The sequence below is a fragment of the Clinocottus analis genome, unplaced genomic scaffold, assembly GCF_023055335.1.
Source record: "Clinocottus analis isolate CAN_PGR_092001 unplaced genomic scaffold, fCliAna1.0.p SCAF_13, whole genome shotgun sequence".
In the NCBI taxonomy this organism is placed as follows: domain Eukaryota; kingdom Metazoa; phylum Chordata; class Actinopteri; order Perciformes; family Cottidae; genus Clinocottus; species Clinocottus analis.
In genome coordinates, this window is record NW_027175854.1 from 14,386,645 (window position 1) to 14,407,500 (window position 20,856).

The following is a 20,856-nucleotide window of genomic DNA, read 5'->3' on the forward strand; positions in this document are numbered from 1 at the left end:
CATTACACCGAGGTGAGGGGTGGGGGGAACTGGAAAACAAGTAACCTGCGGCTGGATAAAAGTGACTCAGATAGAAGCAGGTCGACTTCTTCCTCACGATGCTTTTTAATGTTTTTGTTTCGAGACACACAAAAGTATAGTTTGAAAGAAGAGCTTAAAGGCGGAGGAGAATGAAATTTATTAGCCTACAGTTTTTTTGCTTGAGTGAAGAACATTTGGGGAGGGAGTCACGTCATACCACACCTTTGGCAAAACGAGAGAAAGCAGCTATTAATAACTGAAACAAAAAGAAAAAAAAGATGCCAAGTGAGTGAGTGGCCAAGTCCACAGCTTTTTATGAACAGTAAATAAAATAGGTATAAAATGACTTAATGTGTACATTTGGCCAGGTTGTTGTTGTTGTTGTTGTTACAGGTCACATCTGTTTCAGTAAAAGTGCATATTTGGTCTTCACTTCTTGACTTCACCCAGATCTTCAATGCTTTCGTCGTCCACCTGAAACAGAGAGTTTAAAGTCAGAATAATCCTCATCAGATATGTGTAGCTGAGTCCCGCATGAGGATCAATCTACCGCTGAAAATAGTCCTCTCGTTTGTTTGAATAAAAACTGCAGTGAACAGTTTCAGGTCTGAAGAGAGCCGGCTCACCTCGGGCCACTTCTCCTGGATGACGTCGATGATGTCGTCTGTAAAATCTCCCTGAATGATGATCTCATCCTCTGCCGTCACCGACGCGCCGCAGGAGAACTTCTGGGCAAAAAAACGCTGAGCTTCCTTCAGCTCGATGTCTGCAGAGAGGTCACGATAGAGGTCATGTTAAGAGGCAAGGGAGGTGTATTTGTAACGCACATTTCAACAATGAGACGATTCAAAGTGTTTCACGTGAAACTATTAAAAGCATGAAAACATAATGCAGAAGAAAACAATATTTATAAACTAAGAGTAATTTTAAAAGATAAGAAGTTTAAGAAGTAAAATGCAGTCGTGAGATGCAAAAATGTATTAAAATTCTTGAATCGGGTTTAATTAAAGGCAACAGCAACAGTCTCCAAGAGTCCCTGAATGTCTCTAGAGGTCCCTATGGGTCTCTGAAGGGTTCTGAGTCTCAGCAGACCTGCAGCTTTAACGAAGGAGAATAAAGCAGGAAGAGACCCTAAAAACAGGAAATAGAAACAAGTCTTACCAAAAGTGTTCATGCCGCACACCCTCGTGACGTATTTCTTCTTGGCTCTTGGGATTTTTGCTATTGTGATTTTCTGAGGCACCGTCTTCTTTTTCTGTTTGATCTGTCCCCTCCCGCCTAAAGACAAAAATAAACCAGATTAAAGTCTTTTAAACGGCAGTGACGTTATAGTTTGTTTCATTAAATCAAACTACTATAACACAACGACTATGGCGTCCCACACAGACGTCTGTCCTCGCACCTCTCTTCTGTTTCTTCTTCTCCTCTTCCTCGCCTGCAGCAGGCGCTTCTCCGGTGCCGAGGTCCTGGTGGGGCGCGTTCACTGCCGGGCCTGAGGTCCAGAGGGACGAGAGAGAAACATCAGAATAAATATATCAGGCTTTTGTGCTGAACATGAGAATATAAACTCTTCCAGTCTTAAGTGTTGTTAAAGCTGCAGGCGGCTCTGTCACTAAGTTCTCGTGTCTCTTTTTTCTACATTAGATTGTGGCTTTACTTATTGTATTGTATGTAATGATTGACTGAATAAAACAGACCTGGAGAGTTTAACAGCTGATACTGGCAACACATGTGGAATAGAATCATTTTATAACCTTTTGGTTACTTATGTGGGTGAAAGGAGAAAACAAAGTAAGAGTGACTCAGCAGAGACGCCTTTAGAGTTCAATTTATCTGCATCAGATTGTTGTGTCATTTATGTGCACAAAAACAAAAGCTGTACCGCAATATTAGAACATAAAAAAAAACAATATTATGATCATGTAAGCATAGACAGATAGATAGATAGATAGATAGATAGATAGATAGATAGATAGATAGATAGATAGATAGATAGATAGATAGATAGATAGACAGACAGACAGATACATAGATAGATAGATAGATAGATAGATAGATAGATAGATAGATAGATAGATAGATAGATAGATAGATAGATAGATCTCTCTTTAGTTAAATCTTAAATGACACTCACCTACAGTCATCGTGGCAAACACATCTGGAAAGTTCTTCTCAAGCCAGTACCTACATTTGGCCGGCTCTGGCATGTACTCGCAGTACTGCAGACACACACACACACACGCACACAGTGAACAGCAGCTTACGTATACAGTTAGACTTGTGAACAGACAAGGTACATGTGTGTACATTTACACAATGGTTACGTGTTTGTTTGTTATGTGTGAGCTTTGTTGTCCTCGTTTTAAGCCGTATGGAAACAGTTTCACTGCCGTGTAAAAGAAACTATAAATTCCTTGTATGTGTACAAGTACTTTGTCAATAACGCTGACTCTGATGTCACAAGTCAGATATCTGTAGGTGCTTTACTGAAGAGAACATCGGTAAACTCACCTCCGTAGGTAGCGAGCACACTGCAAACAAACAAACACACATTCAGAACAACGTACAGATAAATAGAGAAGTAAAAATATATTATTATAAGAGGTATATAGAACTAGAATACAGTTAAAGACAGTTACAGTTGTGTTATTGATAACAGCGAGTCAGCAAATCTAGTATACATGTACACCAGAATATTAAGAAGTAGTGCTGATGCTACTTTGTGTTGTATGTATTAATATAGTAGCAACATAATATAAGCACAATATAGGTCTAATTATTTTCTTTATTAATGATTATATATATCATCAACATGATGATTATTATAATTATTATTGTTATTATCAGTAATTGTATAGTGACTGAAACGTTAAAAATAAAAAGGCCATCACATCTTCACAAAGACAAACACAACATCTTTAATTGTCTTGTGCAGTCCAAACAAAAGGAAATACTACAGGAAGAGTTGTGTACTGTACCTCCACAGTAAAGTACTTTCAGAGGGTACTTTGAGTCACAGTGAGCTTTCCGATGTTCTGGTTTACTTTCCAAAGGACCAGACTCCATCTCAGTAGTAGCCATCACAAATTATCTGAACAAAAAACAGAGAAATGTAATCATTGTACACGTTTTTGTGTACATAAACTTCACCTACACACTTTGCATTTTTGTCGTTTTCTACTGTTAACATTTTATTTCCTAACGCTGTACATATTTTTTTGTGAGCTGCTACTTCGTCAACAAATGTCCTCTTGGGGATTAATAAAGTTTATATTCATTCATTAAAAAAACGACACCATTGTTTACAAATATATACATCGAGGTAAAACCTAAATAAAGAGTTGGAGATGAGCTTGCGCAGCAGGGCTCACTGAATCTTTGATGAGTGTTATTATAATGTAAATAAAATGCATAGGCCTTTACAGTCAGTCTATAAATACCTCTATGAGATCACCTGATGCAATAAGGGTTAACATATACATTATAGAATATCTCTAGGATAAATATTGTTCGTTTTAATCAGTATGTTGGAGTAAATAACACTGCGCATCTGAACCCTTATGACAAGTGATACAATGTACATTATTAAAATAAACTTGCCACTTGTATTCTGTAATAAATACTTGTTTTAAAGTACTTTGATCCGGTTGTTGTGTAGCATGTGTATCTATTATTGCACCATGTTTATGTATTATTCTGTTTATTGTTATGCACCTTTCACCTCGTTAAATTCTTTGTATGTGCAATGTATTTGGCAAATAAATGATTCTGCTCTTGATGTTTCATCATGCTAGAAGAAGAACGTGCGTTAGCTAGCTAGCCAACACATGCGGCGGTTAGCTTATAAATACTTGTTTTTGCGTCTATTATTTAAATAGCACAGTGTCTGTGGACGCTGTCGCAGAGGAGGCAAACTGTGCCATGCTGTGAATACAACCCACGAGTATAGTTCGAGTGGTTTCATTCACCAGGTAACTGTTGACTCACCCAGCTGTCACCGCTTAGCTTAGCACGCTAAATAAGCTAACGCGCAGCTAACTGATCGGGGATCTGCTGTTGGGATGAACCGGGGTGAAAGACAGAAGAAGAGTTACGTACCCCGCAAAATATACTCTTAAAACTGATGTCTCGTCAGTAAATCCGCTCGCATTATTGTTAAAGTCGTTTTTTTGTTGACTTTTAGAAAATCATTCTTATTGAATAAGGTTCAGTCAGCGTACTTTGAGCACGCCTAGTGGCGCTTCTTGTTTTAGGTGTCGAAATGGCCGGTGCGCAGCGCCGATGCGCAGCAGCGCCCCCTGTCGACCGGAGGATAAACAAAGCAACACGAAACCGTTTTTTCAAAATCAATTGATATTTCTAAAATTATTTTTGTTAAAATTATTAAAATGTAATTTGTCTAAGTTAGAAAAAACTCATAATATGTTAGTTACATCCTTTTATCGTAAAAAAAATAAACTAAAGAATAATGTTTATAAAACGACAAATGGATGTACGTTATCGTGACGTCACCGTCCAATCCTCGTTCTCCCACTTCACTCATTACTCTCCCAAAAGCTACCGTTAGCTAACTAGCCGTTAGAGTTGTCCAAGAGGCATTTATTCAGGAAACCAATATTTAAACGGGGTTTGGAAGCGAGCGGCTAACTCATACCACTTCACACGTTACTGAGCCGAGTTTTCAGATTGTTTTAGTTAACTTTAAAGTTATTTAAGTTAACTTTAAGCTAACGTAAGCCCTCCAGACTATGGCCACTTCTAGCTTGTATAACAACAATGAAGGTAACACAACACAGAAGCTTACTGGAGCTGTTATGATGTGATGGACGAAGGGAAAAGACTTTCCACATCAAGTAGAGGAGCCTCAGCCTGGTCAGATGGTAAACACACACACCACACCATCATTGTCTTTAGCAACAACAACAACCTCATTAAAGTCTACTGTTTGAAATATATTTATATGGGAAGGTTTCAACCATCCTACAACCTACTTGTCTTTCAGATACGTCAGCTAGGTCATGGCACAGCACTCCAGTTAAAATGGTCAGTGACATGTCCTTAGCATACATACGATCATGAAATATGTCTGATTGTGATGTGTATTCTGCCAATTTTCAGAAGAATTATGGTGATTCATTGGATGCCAACCGACCGTCTGCCCTGAGCAGCTTCAAGATGGACGGCATTGCCAAGCAGTGGGGCAAAAGTACACCTCCCATCCCAGCGGACGCTGAGGTGGGATTACAATTGGCCCCGTAGGGACTCCGTGTTCCTTGTTTGTAGTGTGTCACAAACTTTGAGTTAATGTGTGATGCTTTTGTCCTCTCTGTGTGCGTTACAAAAGCTCCCTGTGAGCGACCCGAGCGGCTCCACCGTGCAGCGTCAGAGGAAGGAGCTGCAGCTACTGATGGCGGAGCTGAAGGACCGCGACAGCGAGCTGAACACCATGGCGGCCTCCCACCACAAGCAGCTTCACGCCTGGGATCGAGACCGCCAGAAGGTGCTCCTCTTGGAGCAGAGGTGTGCCCGTTTAGATGGTGAGGACACTACGATGTCAAACTGCAAATTATGAATAGATGTTCCATTCATTCGTGTTTGTATATCAATGTTCGTAACAGTCAATTAATTTTCTGTGATTGTATAAGCTCCAGTTTGTTTTTTTGTTTTTATGTGTGCAGAGGAGTTGCGGAAACGCAATGAGGTGATCAGAGTTCTGACTAAACACGTGTCGGCGGTGGAAACCAGGAAGGAGGACGTCCACAAGGAGCTCGCCGCCGCTCAACAGCTGCTCTGTGATCTCGAGGAAAAGCGGCAAGACGTCAGCCACAAATGTCAAGACTTTGAGGTGCAATTAAAACACGTGTATAAACATTCATATTCACCGTCATTAGCTCATTAGCTCAAATAAGAGCGATATAGAGCCGGCATTTTTTGATGAACCTCCTTATCCAATTGTTCAGATTAACTTCTTAGTTACAGTAAAATGTTATTGGTATTCAATGCTTCTACACAATTATTTCATTAAGATTTTTACGTGCACACAGAAATGTAATTAAAAATAAAAAACACACAATACTTCTGAATTGTCCATTTGCTGTAAATTACAGGCTTGTAATCAGTATCTTTGCATGTAGGAGGAGAAGAATGAATTATCAAATATGATGTGTTATTGCTCGCTATAATGTTTGAAGTCATTCTTCTGATACATTTTCCTCCAAAACCGTCTCAGTAGTTCTGCTTTTAGGTTCATGTGTCTGTGGTGTCTCTTAGGAGAAGAACCAGAGCCTGAACTCCACGGTCATGGCCTTGTCCTCTCAGGTCGGCTCTCTGCAGGTCAGGGAGGAGGAACTGAGCTCCATGCTCAAGCTCAAGGTGCTATCGAGTCTTTGTATCTTCCATAAACACATACGATCGTTTTGTATCGTGTATGGTTAGGGATGTCTCACCGGTCGCTCATCGGGCCATTTCTTCACCAGGACAAAGACGTGGCCGAGGCCTCCGGTCACGTGCGCGACCTCACGGGCCGCGTTCGACACCTGGAGGCGACGGTAACGGAGAGTCGCTCGCGGGAAAGTGAACTCATGAGAGACTCGGAGGAAAATAAACGCCGGCACAGAGAGTCCAGATACGAGATCACGCACCTCAAAGGTACACAGCGAAACTGAAACTGAAGGACGCGGCGTGTTTTGAAACTAGGAAATGAATCTTTCTGTTGACTTTCTAAGATATGAATCTTCTTACTTGTTAATCATTTCTGCTATCCGTGTGTTGATGTCTCTCTCGTGAGTGCAGAGGAGCTACAGCAGCAGGTGAGCCAGAGCAGCACACAGAGAGAAGAGGTCATCCGCCTCAAACAGGAGCTGCAGCTGCTGCGCAGAGATCTGGCTTTGTCTGGTGCATTGAACTCCATTTCCTTATTATTTCATGTTTCGTTTGGGCAGAAATATCCGTCGGTATCTCTTTATCTGTTTCAGGATTTTATTCATCCATTTAAAATCTTTTATTTCTGAGTAATTATGTTTTACTTCATCTTTTGCATTATCCATGATTATTCTCCATATAATTGATTTAATGAATTATATGTTTTATATTCTTCGTGGCGCAGCTATCTCGGCCCTATGCTGGTGCAACAAAGACATGTAAAAACACTGCGGAAATAAATAAACAAAAGACTTTAGTGCAGTGCGTCTTTATCTCTGCGGCCTCTTAATCGTTATCTCTTTGTCTCCTGATTTTAATCTGTGCAGTCTTCGTCTATTTCAGACCGAAAAGAAAAATGTCTCTCTGACGAGCGCCTGCCGTTGTGTCTGCAGGAGAAGGCGACGGCTGGAAAGACGAGCTGCTGGAGCTCGCTCGCTCCAAACAGGAACGCACCGCGTCGGAGCTCCGCTGCTTACGGCAGGTCAGCGCTGATGTGCAACGTCTCACAGAGGGATTCAAACTATAGAAACAACAAAATGCAGCAAACTAGAACCAGTCGACAGAATATTCTGTAAGAAACACACTTCCTGGTTCCCACGACTCGCCCTGAGGCGTCTTTCTGGTTTGACGGCGTTCTCTAGACGCTTCCTTTATTCTCTTCCATGTTGCCGTCACGCCCGCCGCCGGTTTCTCCTTCACAACACGCACAGCGAAGTGTGCAGTACATTATAATCAATATAGTATTGTATACAACACAATACATAATGTAAAGCAGTCCACAGACCAGAGTCTCACTAAGACTTTTAGGTGCAGGACAGTTTGTGTCCGACGCTCTGAAGTGTAAATGAATAGAAACATCTGTCTGTGTGCAGGTGTGTGAGAATCAGCGGAGCGACCTGCAGCTCCTGCAGCTGAGCCTGGACAGCGCCCGCGAGAAGAGCGGTCAGGCCACACCCGACAGGTGAAGAGAGAGACTGTTTAGACTCGTAAACTGTATCAGTTACAGTGAACGTGTGTTTGGAATATGTTCACCTCTTTATCTTGATTTCAGTCAGAACTTTCTGAAGCTGTTTTCTACGCTCTCTTCAAAGACACCAGACTCCATTGAGAAAAACATCGATTTTAGCTTCCGGTGCACCGTGAGTTGTCGGTCTACCGCTGCCTCCATATTAGTGTGTTTGTGTAAGTGTGTGACTTTGGTTAATCCGAACTAACTCTTTAAAACACCAAAGTCACACAAAAACACAAACTAGCTGATATATGGAGGCAGCAGAGGACCAGCACCTCCTATGTTCTGAGAGGTAAAATCACTGTTTTTGTAAATGGAGTCTGGTGGGCGTGGGAAAAAAGCAGAGATAACGACTTCCTTGTTAGAAGGAGCTGTCTGGCAGCAAAGTAGAGAGGTGAAAATATGATAAACACTCCACGAAGAAAAGAGGATTACTGTCACCTTAAAGATAGGAACATCTTCTCAGCGACATATTACATACAGACTGGTAATTCACCTGACCATGATGGCCGACACTCGCAAATAGATATTTCTATTCTCATATGTACATGCATATTGCATTTTTATTGTCATAAGCGCAGATAACAGTTACTTTGTACAATGGAGTAATGTTTAGTGAACCTTACTGTCCACTAAATAACTCAACAATACAGTTTTTAAGACTTCCATCCAGTACGGCTAGAGCTGCATGTTACATAGGGCTGATGTATATATGAGAGGAGGCGTGTCCATGTGACTCTTGTTTGTGTTGCAGTCGGGACGAGTTCAGGTGCGTCTGTCCGGACCGCCTCTCGAGGGGCTCGAGACTATCACGTGACTCCGTCTCTCCACCAGCAGCCAATCAGCAGAGGCCAGTTGACGCGCAGCCGGGCGTCTTCTCTGAGCGCTCCATCGACGTAAGAAACCAGCGTCAAGATTCATATCGACACGGAGAGCTGCAATGTTCAGCGTTTTTAAACAAAGAAATACGCTTATTTTGTGTCTTGCAGAACGTAAGAGAAGATTATGCTTTTGTATTGCTTGGAAAGTGTCTTTAACTATTTAAAAGTATTATTATTATTATTATTATTATTATTATTCGGTGTCTTGATGCCACATTTCGGCAACGAGGCAAATAAATGGCAAATTACAAAAGGCATGTAAATACAATAAAAAAACATTCAAAGCTAAAGTAGAATGAAACAAGTAGAGAATACAAATATATATATATATATATATATATATATATATATATATATATATATATATATATATATATATATATATATATATGTGTGTGTAAGTGAGATATTATTTATTAGATGCTTTAGCTTAGCATTAAGACTGGAAACATCATCGATAAGAGCCAGGCTAGCAGTTTCCCCTGTTTTCAGTCTCTATGCTAAGCTAAGCTTGCGTCAGAGCGGTATCCATCATCTCATCTCGATCCAATGAATAAATAATAATAAAATGTTTTCCCTTGACGTCCCCCCTCCTGTCTCAGGGGGAAGATCCGCTGTCCAGCTGTTTCCTGCAGCAGCTGCTGGACGAGTCCAGGCAGCTCGTCCGCTCAGAGCTCAGCAGCTCTGTGCACGTTCACGGTACTGGGAGCCCTACTGGGACCTGTGGGCCCTTTCACTCCCACAGGTGCCAGACATCCCTCCATAATCACCTTCAAACCACCTCCATATCCAAGGTAGAGGAGTTAATGCTGCCGGCTGGAATTCACTTCACTATCGCCTGCTCAGGTTTTCCAGAAAGTTTACAATAGTAATGAAGAAAGTGACAGGAAAGTAAAGCAAACAGACAACGTAAAGTCCAACATTATTTGTATAAATTATGGATGGACGGCACAATATACAACCTAGTGTGCGACTGCACTATCTATTTAGATTTTATTCTGTTTGCACTATTTTTAACTGTTTGTTTTTGCAGGTTTTTGTACGTATTACACGTTGTCCTTTAATGGGGATCCAGTAGCTACACTACACTAAATTCATGAGCGGCGACATCGAGGGCGTGAACTGCCCGTCTCTGGGTGTGTCTCATAAGACACAACAGCTTTATTATTATTCTTTTGTGTTCCTCCGGCAGGACGGTGACACTCCAGCAGCAGCCGGCCCTCGTCAGAAGTCGGCCTCGTGGATGGCTTGACGTTCACCGAGAAGATTTTATATTTGTTTTACAGTGAAAACTGAAATATTTATCGAAGTGACTTCATGTGTTAAAGTCCGTTACAGAACCTCACAGATAAAGATTAAAGATCTCAGGGAAATGAAGTGATGAACATGCACGTCATGAATTTGTAGCTTTTTACACCCTTAATCTTGTCTTTATCATTTGGTGCTATATATGCATACTTTTTACGTACATATGTGTGTTTTTAAAGCCCCGTTTTCGGTGTTAAAGGTTGTGTTGTGTGGACTGGGTGAGACTGGAACCAGTCCTGCAGGCTGTGAGTGGCGTTGCGCAGGTTGTCTGTCCGGTTCCACCGCTGCAGATTCACCGGGTGACTCAGGAGGAAATGGGGATGCGCCTCATAGCTTCTACCTTTCATAACCTTGTCTCTACTTTTGATTAAAACAATATTTATATGTAACCAGCGTACCTATTGATGTCTTCTGGCCTGTAAATTAATACACTTATTTGGCGAGTTTCTTTTTTAAAAGTGCGCGTTTTTACGCAGCTGGAGAGCTTTTACGCGCGAGAGAGGAGCGGCTCCGTATAGCTGCAGTCCGCTTCGTGTTACTTAGATGTTTTAATTTGAAGGAGGGATTTTTTTTTGGGGGGGGGGGGGGGGGGGCACGCGCACCTCTTATTGTTTTTAAAGCGTCACGAGACACAGACGAGGAGCTGGAGCTCTGCGCATCATAGACCTTTAGTTTGGTGTTTTCAACAACATCAAGATGAGCAAGACGAAGAGCAAGAGCGACAACAAGACGGAAAAAGCTTTGGCTGCCGAGAAAGAGCAGTTCTGTAAACAACAGGTGGGTTTTCTTACTTTTAATGATATAAAACCTTCCGCGGAGACGTTGTCTTCATTTCATATATGTGTTGTTAACTTCGGGGAAGTGATCTCTTTTTAGGGAACATTTGGAGACTTATTTTGATTTTAGAAGACGCACAAACGAAGTTACAACCGACACACAAATATATATATGTTAGTTTAGTGTTTGTCTGCATGGCGGTGACGTTGTGATTATTTCATGTCGCTCTGCTTTCAGCTCCACAGCATCAGCAAAACTCTCGTCTCCGGCGAGACGTCACCGAAAGAGAAGTATGTGCGCAGTATCCTTTTAAGATAAGAAAGATTAACAAAGAACTTTTAGCAATCTACGTAGAGGCTGAAGACTGAGCGAAATACTGAGTGAAAGTTTGACCAGAGGATCACCAAAGTAAAGAAGGTTCTTCCTCTGGGAACCTTGAATTTCTGAAGGAATGTCCTCGACAATCCGTTGGAAAGTAAACAAGATATTTGTCTCTGAACTACTGATATGAATCTTATGGTGAGACTAGAGGGAAGGTCAGAGGATCGGCACAATCAGCAGGGTTCATCCTCTGGAGTAAATAAATGTCCTTGACCGCTGCGATGACATCATCATGGGGACGCACAAGGAGGGCGGAGCCTCCACCTTCTGGTCCTACACCCTCAACCTGCCTCTGTCCAGCAACTCCATCATCAGCTGGAAGTTCTGCTACCTGCTGCACAAAGTGCTGCGGGACGGACACAGAAACGTGAGTTTGACCCTGACCCTGAACCTGGACCTCGTGTGTGTCTTCTCTTTGTAATCTCTCTCCTCTCGGCTCCATCGACAGTCTGTCAGAGATTCTCACCGATACGTCAGGAACGTCAAAGACATGGGCATCCTCTGGGTGAGTAGCAGAAGTACTTTGTTGCACCATCCACCACTCTAAAAAAAACTGTAAAATACTCTGTAAATACAAGTAAACTTGATGCATTATAATTTCTGCTGAAGTAGAAATATTATCAGCAGCAAAAGTACACGTTTCCAGTCAAATGTCTGAAACAGAAGAGGTACTTTTGACTACTCCTATACAGTCAGATAGTTTTGTTCAGTTGTTTCCTAACCTAAGGGTCGGGTCCCTTAAAAGGGGTCACCGGATAATCCTGAGGGGTCAGGAGATTAGTGTGAGAGAAGAAGAACAAAACTAAGTTATGGTGCATGTCTTTGTTTAGCTAAAACTTTGGATATTTATATTTGATATTTCTTCTAGTTTTATGAATGAAATCCGTGTGAGAAGTTTTGGTGTAAATGTGTCTTCGCCTTGAGAACAACTCGTTTAACCGTTTTAAAGGATTATTTTGTTTAAAGAATATATAAATATCATGTGTTTTGTATTGATTAAAACTATATATAATATTTAAAATATTATACTTCACACTCATCAAATACTGTAAAAGTCGGGTAACAAGCCGCTCCTACCTTCGGTGGTGTCCCCGCTAGCTCCCCGCTGTAGCCAGCTAGCGCTGCTGCTAGCTCTACGCGTGCTGTTGCTATCTTTCCACTAGTGCTGCTGCTAGCTCCCCGGCTCAACACCCGACTCTGGCAGGGACACGCGGGCAGTAGCAGCAGCAGGGAGCTAGCTAGCAGTGCTAGATTGTTACAGCGGGGAGCTCGCAGCAGCGCTAGCTTGCGTCAGCGGGGAGCTAGTGGCTTATAACCCGACTTTTACTGCAAGCGTCTTCATTTCCAGCTCTTTTAAGTAACGTAGGGGAATTTGATCAAATGCACATTTGATCTTTCCTCATTGTTATTGCGCAGGGAAATCTGCACGACCGATATGGACACATTGTCGCCTTGTCCGCTAAGTTCCTCTGCCTCAAAATGGAATTTCACGCAAAGGTAACAACGCATTAATATTTGGTTCTCATGGTTCATGATAACGTGTGATACGCGACAAACTCGGGAATGATGATCGTAAAAAAATGAAATCCGCAGCACAAGATGATCCCGGGGAACCTGGAGGCCAGCGACGAGACCCTGGACAAGGAGGCGGGGAACGACGTGGCCAACTTGTACGTTTTTTCCGTCCACGACAATCCCAAAGCGCGTCGCTGCTCATGTGCTTCATAACGAAGGTTTGCGTGTGTCGCAGGTTGGATATGACTCAGGAGCTGATGGACTACTGGGACGCCGGGCTGAAGATGGAAGACACGGGTGAGCAAAACGCTTTCGAAAAGCGTTGGATATCGCCAGTAATAATCAACATTTATGTTATTAAGACCAAGACGTCTTTAACACTGTTAAAGACACAGAGTCACAGAGATAAATATATAGTTTCATTCATAAATAATCTCCTCTAACAGCTGGAGGAAATAGAAGGAAATAATGCATTTGTAGGGGACTATTTTCTGCGGCAGATGAATTCACATTTGGGGCATTGATATGTTTTAATGGAGCTCCGTGGCTCAGAGGAAGAATTGGTCCTTGGTTGTGTGTTCATCTTGTGTAACATGATTGTGTTCATCTTATGTGTAGTTCTGCGCCAGCTGGACGCTAACGGTGCTAAGTCCACGACGGCGGCGGGTCGCTGCCGGCTGGCTCCTCTCATCCCGCTCATCCTGGACTGCAGCTTCCTGTACCACTTCTCTGTGCTGCTGATGTTCAAACTGCACGGCCGTAAGTCTCGTGACATGCAGAAATGTCTTATTCTCGTTCAAACAAAGAGCCTTAAATGGATGACATTCTCATTCTTATCAGTTATTATTGTGTGACTCTATGATTCTGTTATTTATTCCCTTACATATTTTAGCTTTTTAGTGTCTATTTGTTTGAATGTATTGCATTTTTATTATATATTTTTACTTCTTTGAAAAGCACTTAAAGCTACATATCTTAGATAAAAAGCGCTCTGTAAATTGTATTTTATATTTTATTTATATATGTGTATATATATATATATATATATATATATATATATATATATATATATATATATATATATATATATATATATATATATATATATATATATACATACATATTAAATAAATAAAATACAATATTTTTATTAAAATAAAAAATATATTTATTAAATATTCTTAATTAAAAAATATATTTTATATATTCCTTTTAATTAAATATTTTTTAATCATTATTATTTTTTATTTATATATGTATTCATTACTATCATGTGTTGCTTATCTGTATATATGTTTAATAATCATAATAAACTTACAGGCCTCGCTCCAGATGTTCTGCTCGGCCATCGGGAGCGGTTCCGTGATCTCTTCACCAGGTGTGTCATCAGCAGCGTCATGAGGCATAAACAAACATTCATATCTACATTTCCAGTCGGTGATGTCTCTTTTCTTTTCTTTAGCCTCACTCAGTTCTTCGACCGAGCCAGAGAGACAGAGTTCTTTAAGAGCGTCATCCAGATCCCAGACCTCCCCGACGTGAGTCCTGAACGCCACACAGTTCATCCTGATGTTTCTCCATCAGCGGGGAGGAAGTACTCCTTTACTTAAAGTACTACTACGACACATAGAGTACTCAAGTACAAGTACAAGCCCGCATTGAAAATATTACTGTTGTAAAAGTATTTACATTATTACTCTTTACATTTCAGAATATAGAACCATGAAGGGTTTTTTTTCAGTTTTGCTTAAAAAATAAATATTATGAAAGTAGTTCTCAAAAGATGTTTCAACAATTTCATAGTTTGATTATTAACTAAATAAATCGCGTGTAGAAGCTCTTCATGTGGTGGAGTAAAGAGTAAATCACCTCTGAGGCCTAAAGTATCAAACTTCCTCAAATCTTGACTTTAGTGTCGTGTTTGAGTAAATTTAAACTTATATTATGTGTTTGTGACACAGGCTCCTCCAAACTTCCTCCGCGCCGCTGCGCTGGCTGAGTACAAGAAGCCCGTGGTGCTGATGCCCAACGAGGAGCGCCATGAGGAAGAGGAGGCGGAGCCGGCGCTCAGAGCCCCGTCCCCGATGCCGCAGGTACAAAACAACACAACCGTGTTACATGTTTCCTCAGATGGTTTTATGGAAAAATACATTTCAAAATTCGTTATTTTTTTCCTTAAGATTAGTCTATTTAGGGTTAAGCCGACAAACCGATGCGTCTTCCAAAGTCTTGAGAGCTTTGTATCAACTGCAACTAAGCGCCTCTTTGTCATTTTATGTTTCTTCTGTGGTCTCAGGGCTTTATCAAAAGCTGTGAGAACAAAAATAATTTAAGAATTAAAAAAATTGGAAAATTTTGAAAATGTAAAATAATCATAATCTTTTAAACTACATTTTTTATATATTTTGATATTTTAAATACATATATTTTTGCTCTCAAAATTCGTTTTTTTAATTTAAAAAAATGCTTTAATTTATGTATTTATTTAAATGAATGTAATACATTTGTCCCACAAAAGTCAATCTGGAAGAAAAGCTACCAAAAAGATATATATATATTTTTTAAATTATTTAATTTATTTCATGAGCAGTACTATCAGTTCAACCAAACGGGGTTCCCTGACACGTCGGTGGAGCAGCGGGGGGAGAACGAGAGTCTGAGGAGAGAGCTGGAGGTGCTGCGCCCAGAGCTGCAGCTCCTTAAGGCCGAGGTGAGCTTCCTACATACCCACCTGCTCCTTCCTGACCACCTGCTCCTTCACCTGCTCCTTCGCCCGCTCCTTCCTGACCACCTGCTCCTTCACCTGCTCCTTCGCCCGCTCCTCCCTGACCACCTGTTCCTCACCTGCTCCTTTGCCCGCTCCTTCCTGACCACCTTTTCCTCACCTGCTTCTTCACCCATTCCTTCATTGTTCCTTAATTTTTCCTTCCTTCACCTGTCCCTCCATCAGGCCCAGAGGTGCGTGGCCGAGCTGAGGTCTCAGGTGAGTCGGCTGGACGCCGAGGTGGAGGAACAGCGCGGCCACAAGCAGCTGGCCATGATGGAGAAGGAGCACCTGAGGATGGAGGTGGAGGCGCTGCGCAGCGCCAACAGCGCCAACGCCGGGGCTCAGATTGGGTTCAAGGAGGCGGACCGTGAGTCACCGGACACACAAGAAAATATATATATATGAAACATGTTTAAAAAAAATAGACAAATAACTCTCACAACATGAAAAAAATGTTGCATTAAAGTCAAGTTATTGTACTGTTGCAGTTCATTTTAAACTATAAAGTAACAATTTTCTTCATCATGGGGCACTAAAATCCACTGCTTCCCAATGTAGACATGTTATTGCAGTTTCTCTTCACAAACAAAGCTCTTTTTCTGCATGTCAATTTTAATTTTTTAATAATTCGTAAATTAACTGCAGCTGTAAGTGTCTTTAACCCCTCTCCCCAAATAAATATATATATACATGTATATGATTGTAAACTTCCTGCAGAACGAGCTCAGGCGGCAGAACTGCGCTTCACTCAGCTGAAGGAGCGACACGCGGAGCTGATCACCAGCCACGCCGACCTGATGAAGAGGGTGAGCCCCGAGCCACGCTAGCAGTTTCCCCCCATTCCCAGTCTTTACGCTAAGCTAAGCTAAGCTAAGCTAGCTAAGCAGCAGCTTCACACCTACAGCATCAATCCTCTCATCCAACGCTCTGCAACATAAGCGTGTACATCTCAAGATGGCCGACTGTTCTACAGTTTTTAGCGTCGTTGGTTTCTTTAACTTTTCTCTGTGTGTTGGTTGCAGAACGCAGAAACAGGGAAGCTGCTCTCGGGCGCAAAACAAGGTCAAGACGACTGGCTGAGAAACAAACAGCAGCTAGAGAACGAGCTGGAGAACCTCCGACAGGAGAAGAGGAACTCGGTGAGAAGCCGATGACGCGCGTTATTTTAATGTTGAAATACGAGCGGCCGTGTTGACCTGGGTTCTCCTCCTCTCCGGTCAGATGAGTCAGCAGCAGCAGGAGGTTCAGCGCCTGAACAAAGAGCTGCTGGAGCAGAGGGCCGAGCTGACTCACCTGCGCAGCTCTCTGGACCACGCGGTGATGGTGAGGAGCAACACAACAGCAACACAACAGCAACACAAACCTTTATTCACAGCCTGGTGTCAGTGGTGGAAACCAGGAAAAGCTACACTCAGACGAGCTGCTCTTTGCCTTTTACTTACTTTTAAAGAGTTGATCCAGGATGTTGATTTCCTTCAGGAGTTGAACTTCAACGCTTTTTTGTGTGTCTGTAGCCACAAATATTGAAAACGTGGCAGATGCCGGTTAGGTTCTCGGTGACTTATTCTTATATACCGTAAAAGTCGGGTTACAAGCCGCTACTAGCTTCGGTGTTGTCCTCACTAGCTCCCCGCTGCTGTTAGCTCCCCACTGTAGCCAGCTAGCACTGCTGCTGCTAGATCCCCTTTGCTAGATTCCCTTTATAGCTAGCTTTTTTAAAAACTTTGCATAAGACTATATGACAATATCTATGTTGCATTGCACAATATCCCAACAGAACCAGGTCATCAGGACGCAGACCCTCTGGTTAAAAGTCTTAATCTAAACCCCCCTCTGTGTGTTTCCTATGCTCCTCAGGAGGGGTCTCAGGTCACCGGCAGCATGGCGGCACTGCAGGCGGAGCGCGACGCGCTGCTGCGCTCGGCCGCAGAGCGAGACGGCGAACTGAGCTCTCTGAGGCAGCGGGCGCAGCAGGCCCAGCAGCAGCAGGGCGCCGTGGACCAGGACCGGGACCGGCTCCTTCGAGAGCTGGAGGCGCTGAAGGCTCAGCTACAGCAGCAGGTACCAAGAGACCTTGTGACCTTTCTACCTTAAGCCCTTGAGCCCTTGTGACCTTCAGACCAAGAGACCTTGTGACCTTGCTACCTCAAGACCTTGTGACCTTAAGACCTTGTGACCTCACTACCTTGAGACCTTGTGACTTTGAGGCATCACTACCTTTAACTCCTATAGTCTGTGTCTTGTGTTTCCTTGAACGTCTCATGCAAAGTGTTTGCTTGTACTAAAGTAATCGTTCCTTTCTGAAAGCTCGCCGTGAACGCGGAGCAGAAGCTGGAGATAGAGCGGCTGAGGCGAGAGCTGGACGCCACGCGGGCGGAGCTGAACCGAGTGAGCGCCGCCCTACAGAGCAAAGAAGTGGTGGGACACCATTTAAAAACCATTTAAAGTACCAGCTTTGTAATGCATGCAGGGGGAGGAGCTACATTAACCGTGTCCTCCTCCTCAGAGCGGCACCCAGCTGAGCGGCTCCCTTGCGGGGCTGCAGGCGGAGCGGGAGCTGCTGCTGCGCTCCAGCAGGGACCAGGAGGCGGAGCTTAGCGCCCTCAGGCTGCAGAACCAGAACCACCTTGCGGCCCTGGAGCAGGAGAGGAGCAGGAGCAGCATGCAGCTGGGGGGCCTGCAGGAGCAGATGCTGCAGCAGGTACAGAGACACACACACACACACACACACACACACACACACACAGATATACACACACACACAGACAGAGAGAGAGACAGACAGAGAGACACATATAGACACATACAGAGACACACACACAGAGACATACACAGAGACACACACACACATACACAGAGACCCCCACACACACAGAGACATACAAACACACAGAGACATATACACACAGAGACAACACACATAGAGACACATACAGAGACACTCACAGACACACAGAGAAACAAAATAACACACACACACACACAATGAGACACACAGAGAGACACGCGCAGATACCGTGAGAGACGAACACACACAGACAGACAGACACCAGACGCACACACAGACCGTATGACATACACAGTGAAGCTGTGGAGAGGAGAGTGGTTAGTTACTGTGTGTGTGTGTGTGTGTGTGTGTGTGTGTGTGTGTCTGTCAGGCGTGCCGTGAGCAGCAGCTCAGCAGGAAGCTGCAGGACGAGCAGTTCTGTCTGCTGCAGTGTGCGGTGGTGGAGGCCGAGGGCATCATACTGGACGCTGTGGCCAAACTCGACGACCCCGTTCACGTGCGCTGCATCAGCTCGCCAGGTGAAACACACGAGACGTTCAATCCCCTCTAAAAGTAGCACGAATATATATTATACCATCACAAAAATATCTCCCAATAACATACCAAACCACCACCGTGTTTTGTTTTTCAGATTATTTGGTGAATCGAGCTGAAATCACTCTGAGCTCCGTCGACAAGATGCAGCAGAGCCACAGGGTCTACCTGGAGCACTGCAACGGTGAGCTCATGTTCAGGTACAAGTACAACATGTACCTCTGAGATGGAGGACAGTAAAAAGTACTTACTAGATATTTATTGAATCGTGGTGTAAATTTGTAGAAAAGGTAAATAATAAAAACCTTAATGTCTGACTGAGCTACAGTACTACAGTGAAGGTACTTGTTTACATTGATTGAAGTACAGTACTACAGTAAAGGTACTTGTACCTGTTGTCCTAGATGCCAGTGGTCTGCTGCGGTCGGTCACTCAGTTCTCTCACCTTGCTGCCGACACCATCGTGAACGGGTCAGCGGCGTCTCACTCGGCTCCCATTGACCAGGCCGACCGTAAGCTCCCCTCATCGGTTAAAGATATACACATAATATACATATAGTACACACATATACATATATATATATATATATATATATATATATATATATGAAGTAAACGTGTCTTTGTTGCCTACAGGTTTGACCGACAACTGTCGGGATTGTGCGAATCACTGCCTCCAGTACCTGAAGGACCTGAAGCTGCAGGACACTTTACCGAGAGCGGATCCCTCCGCCGTGCGCTGCACCGTGCAGCGGATCCTCGCTCTGGGACAGGTGAGACAAAGTAGTACCTGCTAAAGTATTCATTGTATTTAAATTTTTTAATCTGGCTTGTGTTTGAGATTTATATATCTATTTTCTTTATTATTTATTGTATGGTTCCCTTTTTAGTCTTGATATAAAATTGAGCTTTAATTATTTATGTTTTATAAAAATCTGATATATTTCCTTTTAATTTTGTTCCTTTTGAAACCGAGCGTTGTGTCGGGGCGCCTAAACTGTGTTGTCATAAGAAAATAAGGAAACGATGCTCGTTTGTGAAACCAAGCTGGCAACTACTTTATTATCGTCCTCTTTCTCTTTTTACCACCAACATTTCTCCGCACCTTTCTTTCCGCTTTCCTCCTTCCAAAATAAAAGCCCCGGAAACACAATACAATAGTTTACATTTTTTATTTACCTTTACGTATAATTTATTGTATGTTAGGGTGAGGCACATTAAAAAAATCTGTTACCAGAGATGGAAGAAGTCATTTTTTGCTATATCGCTGTAGCAAGCTAGCGCTGCTGCTAGCTAGCTCCTAGCTGCTGCTAGCTAGCAGTTTTCCCGGTGGATGTACTACTATATATAACTGTGTTTATTCGTGTTCAGGATCTGCGTCCGAAAGGACAGGACGTCCTCAAAGAGGAGCTGGGCGCCACGGTGGACAAAGAGATGGCGGCCACGGCGACGGCCATCGAAGAGGCGGTGCTGCGAATGGACGTGAGGACAAACCACACAAACACAGACACAGACACACACGTTCCTGTTTTAAATGTCTGTTTACCAGGAGATACTGAACCAGACGAGGAGGGAAGCGTCCGGCGTCCAGCTGGAGGTCAACCAGAGGTGAGGCGACCGACCGCGCCCTAAAATATAAAATAGTTGATTTTGTGTTCTTCACTCGCCTGAAATCTGTGTGATGCGTTTCCTTCTGCTCCGTCGCAGCATCCTGGGATCCTGTTCAGACCTGATGAAGGTGAAACATCTGTTCTGCCTCCTGTGAACTTCTGTGGTTTTTCTTCTTCTTCTTTTTTTTTTTAAACTCTGTGTTTCTTCTTCTCTGGTTTCTTTCCTCTCCAGGCTGTTCACATGCTGGTGACGGCGTCTACCGACCTGCAGAAAGACATCGTGGAGGGAGGCCGGGTAAGTCGTCTGACTTTCAATCTTCTAGGAATCAGCACACATTCAAGAG

The 20,856-nt window shown here is 43.0% G+C and overlaps 3 protein-coding genes across 4 annotated transcripts in view; 2 read left to right on the top strand and 1 right to left on the bottom strand.

Moving 5' to 3' along the window:
- Positions 1-154: 154 nt before the first annotated feature.
- denr (density-regulated protein) lies at positions 155-4,293 on the bottom strand. 2 transcript variants are annotated; one of them, XR_011077362.1, is made up of 9 exons: positions 4,120-4,293; positions 3,000-3,112; positions 2,533-2,552; positions 2,156-2,240; positions 1,424-1,513; positions 1,183-1,299; positions 648-787; positions 380-495; positions 155-277 (listed from the first exon to the last, which is right to left on the bottom strand). XR_011077362.1 is itself a non-coding variant. In XM_068574014.1 (8 exons), exons 2-8 carry the CDS (start codon positions 3,100-3,102, stop codon positions 451-453), a joined length of 600 nt encoding a protein of 199 aa, XP_068430115.1. In that variant the 5' UTR covers positions 3,103-3,112; positions 4,120-4,293; the 3' UTR covers positions 155-450. The 2 variants fall into 2 exon arrangements, 1 of the variants encoding a protein (XP_068430115.1); XM_068574014.1 differs by having other exon boundaries at positions 155-495.
- Positions 4,294-4,565: 272 nt separating this feature from the next.
- ccdc62 (coiled-coil domain containing 62) lies at positions 4,566-10,529 on the top strand. The gene is made up of 13 exons (XM_068574450.1): positions 4,566-4,901; positions 5,024-5,064; positions 5,140-5,256; positions 5,366-5,558; positions 5,700-5,866; positions 6,292-6,393; positions 6,498-6,669; positions 6,814-6,915; positions 7,335-7,423; positions 7,815-7,903; positions 8,706-8,847; positions 9,435-9,626; positions 10,025-10,529. The coding sequence occupies exons 1-13, from the start codon at positions 4,844-4,846 to the stop codon at positions 10,082-10,084; spliced, it is 1,524 nt and encodes a 507-aa protein (XP_068430551.1). The 5' UTR covers positions 4,566-4,843; the 3' UTR covers positions 10,085-10,529.
- Positions 10,530-10,824: 295 nt separating this feature from the next.
- Positions 10,825-20,856, top strand: part of LOC137783588 (huntingtin-interacting protein 1-related protein-like) — a 12,405-nt gene continuing 2,373 nt past the window's right edge. Inside the window, exons 1-27 of the mRNA XM_068573671.1 lie at positions 10,825-10,917; positions 11,155-11,220; positions 11,525-11,665; positions 11,747-11,803; positions 12,715-12,795; positions 12,892-12,968; positions 13,049-13,110; positions 13,432-13,572; positions 14,134-14,191; positions 14,276-14,351; positions 14,775-14,906; positions 15,404-15,523; positions 15,764-15,947; positions 16,298-16,386; positions 16,603-16,719; positions 16,802-16,903; positions 17,438-17,641; positions 17,888-17,998; positions 18,087-18,281; positions 18,739-18,886; positions 19,000-19,086; positions 19,307-19,414; positions 19,539-19,675; positions 20,274-20,384; positions 20,452-20,510; positions 20,610-20,640; positions 20,745-20,807. Coding sequence (XP_068429772.1) covers positions 10,837-10,917; positions 11,155-11,220; positions 11,525-11,665; positions 11,747-11,803; positions 12,715-12,795; positions 12,892-12,968; positions 13,049-13,110; positions 13,432-13,572; positions 14,134-14,191; positions 14,276-14,351; positions 14,775-14,906; positions 15,404-15,523; positions 15,764-15,947; positions 16,298-16,386; positions 16,603-16,719; positions 16,802-16,903; positions 17,438-17,641; positions 17,888-17,998; positions 18,087-18,281; positions 18,739-18,886; positions 19,000-19,086; positions 19,307-19,414; positions 19,539-19,675; positions 20,274-20,384; positions 20,452-20,510; positions 20,610-20,640; positions 20,745-20,807 — 2,838 coding nt within the window. The 5' untranslated portion in view covers positions 10,825-10,836. The remainder of the gene's footprint in view (positions 10,918-11,154; positions 11,221-11,524; positions 11,666-11,746; positions 11,804-12,714; positions 12,796-12,891; positions 12,969-13,048; positions 13,111-13,431; positions 13,573-14,133; positions 14,192-14,275; positions 14,352-14,774; positions 14,907-15,403; positions 15,524-15,763; positions 15,948-16,297; positions 16,387-16,602; positions 16,720-16,801; positions 16,904-17,437; positions 17,642-17,887; positions 17,999-18,086; positions 18,282-18,738; positions 18,887-18,999; positions 19,087-19,306; positions 19,415-19,538; positions 19,676-20,273; positions 20,385-20,451; positions 20,511-20,609; positions 20,641-20,744; positions 20,808-20,856) is intronic.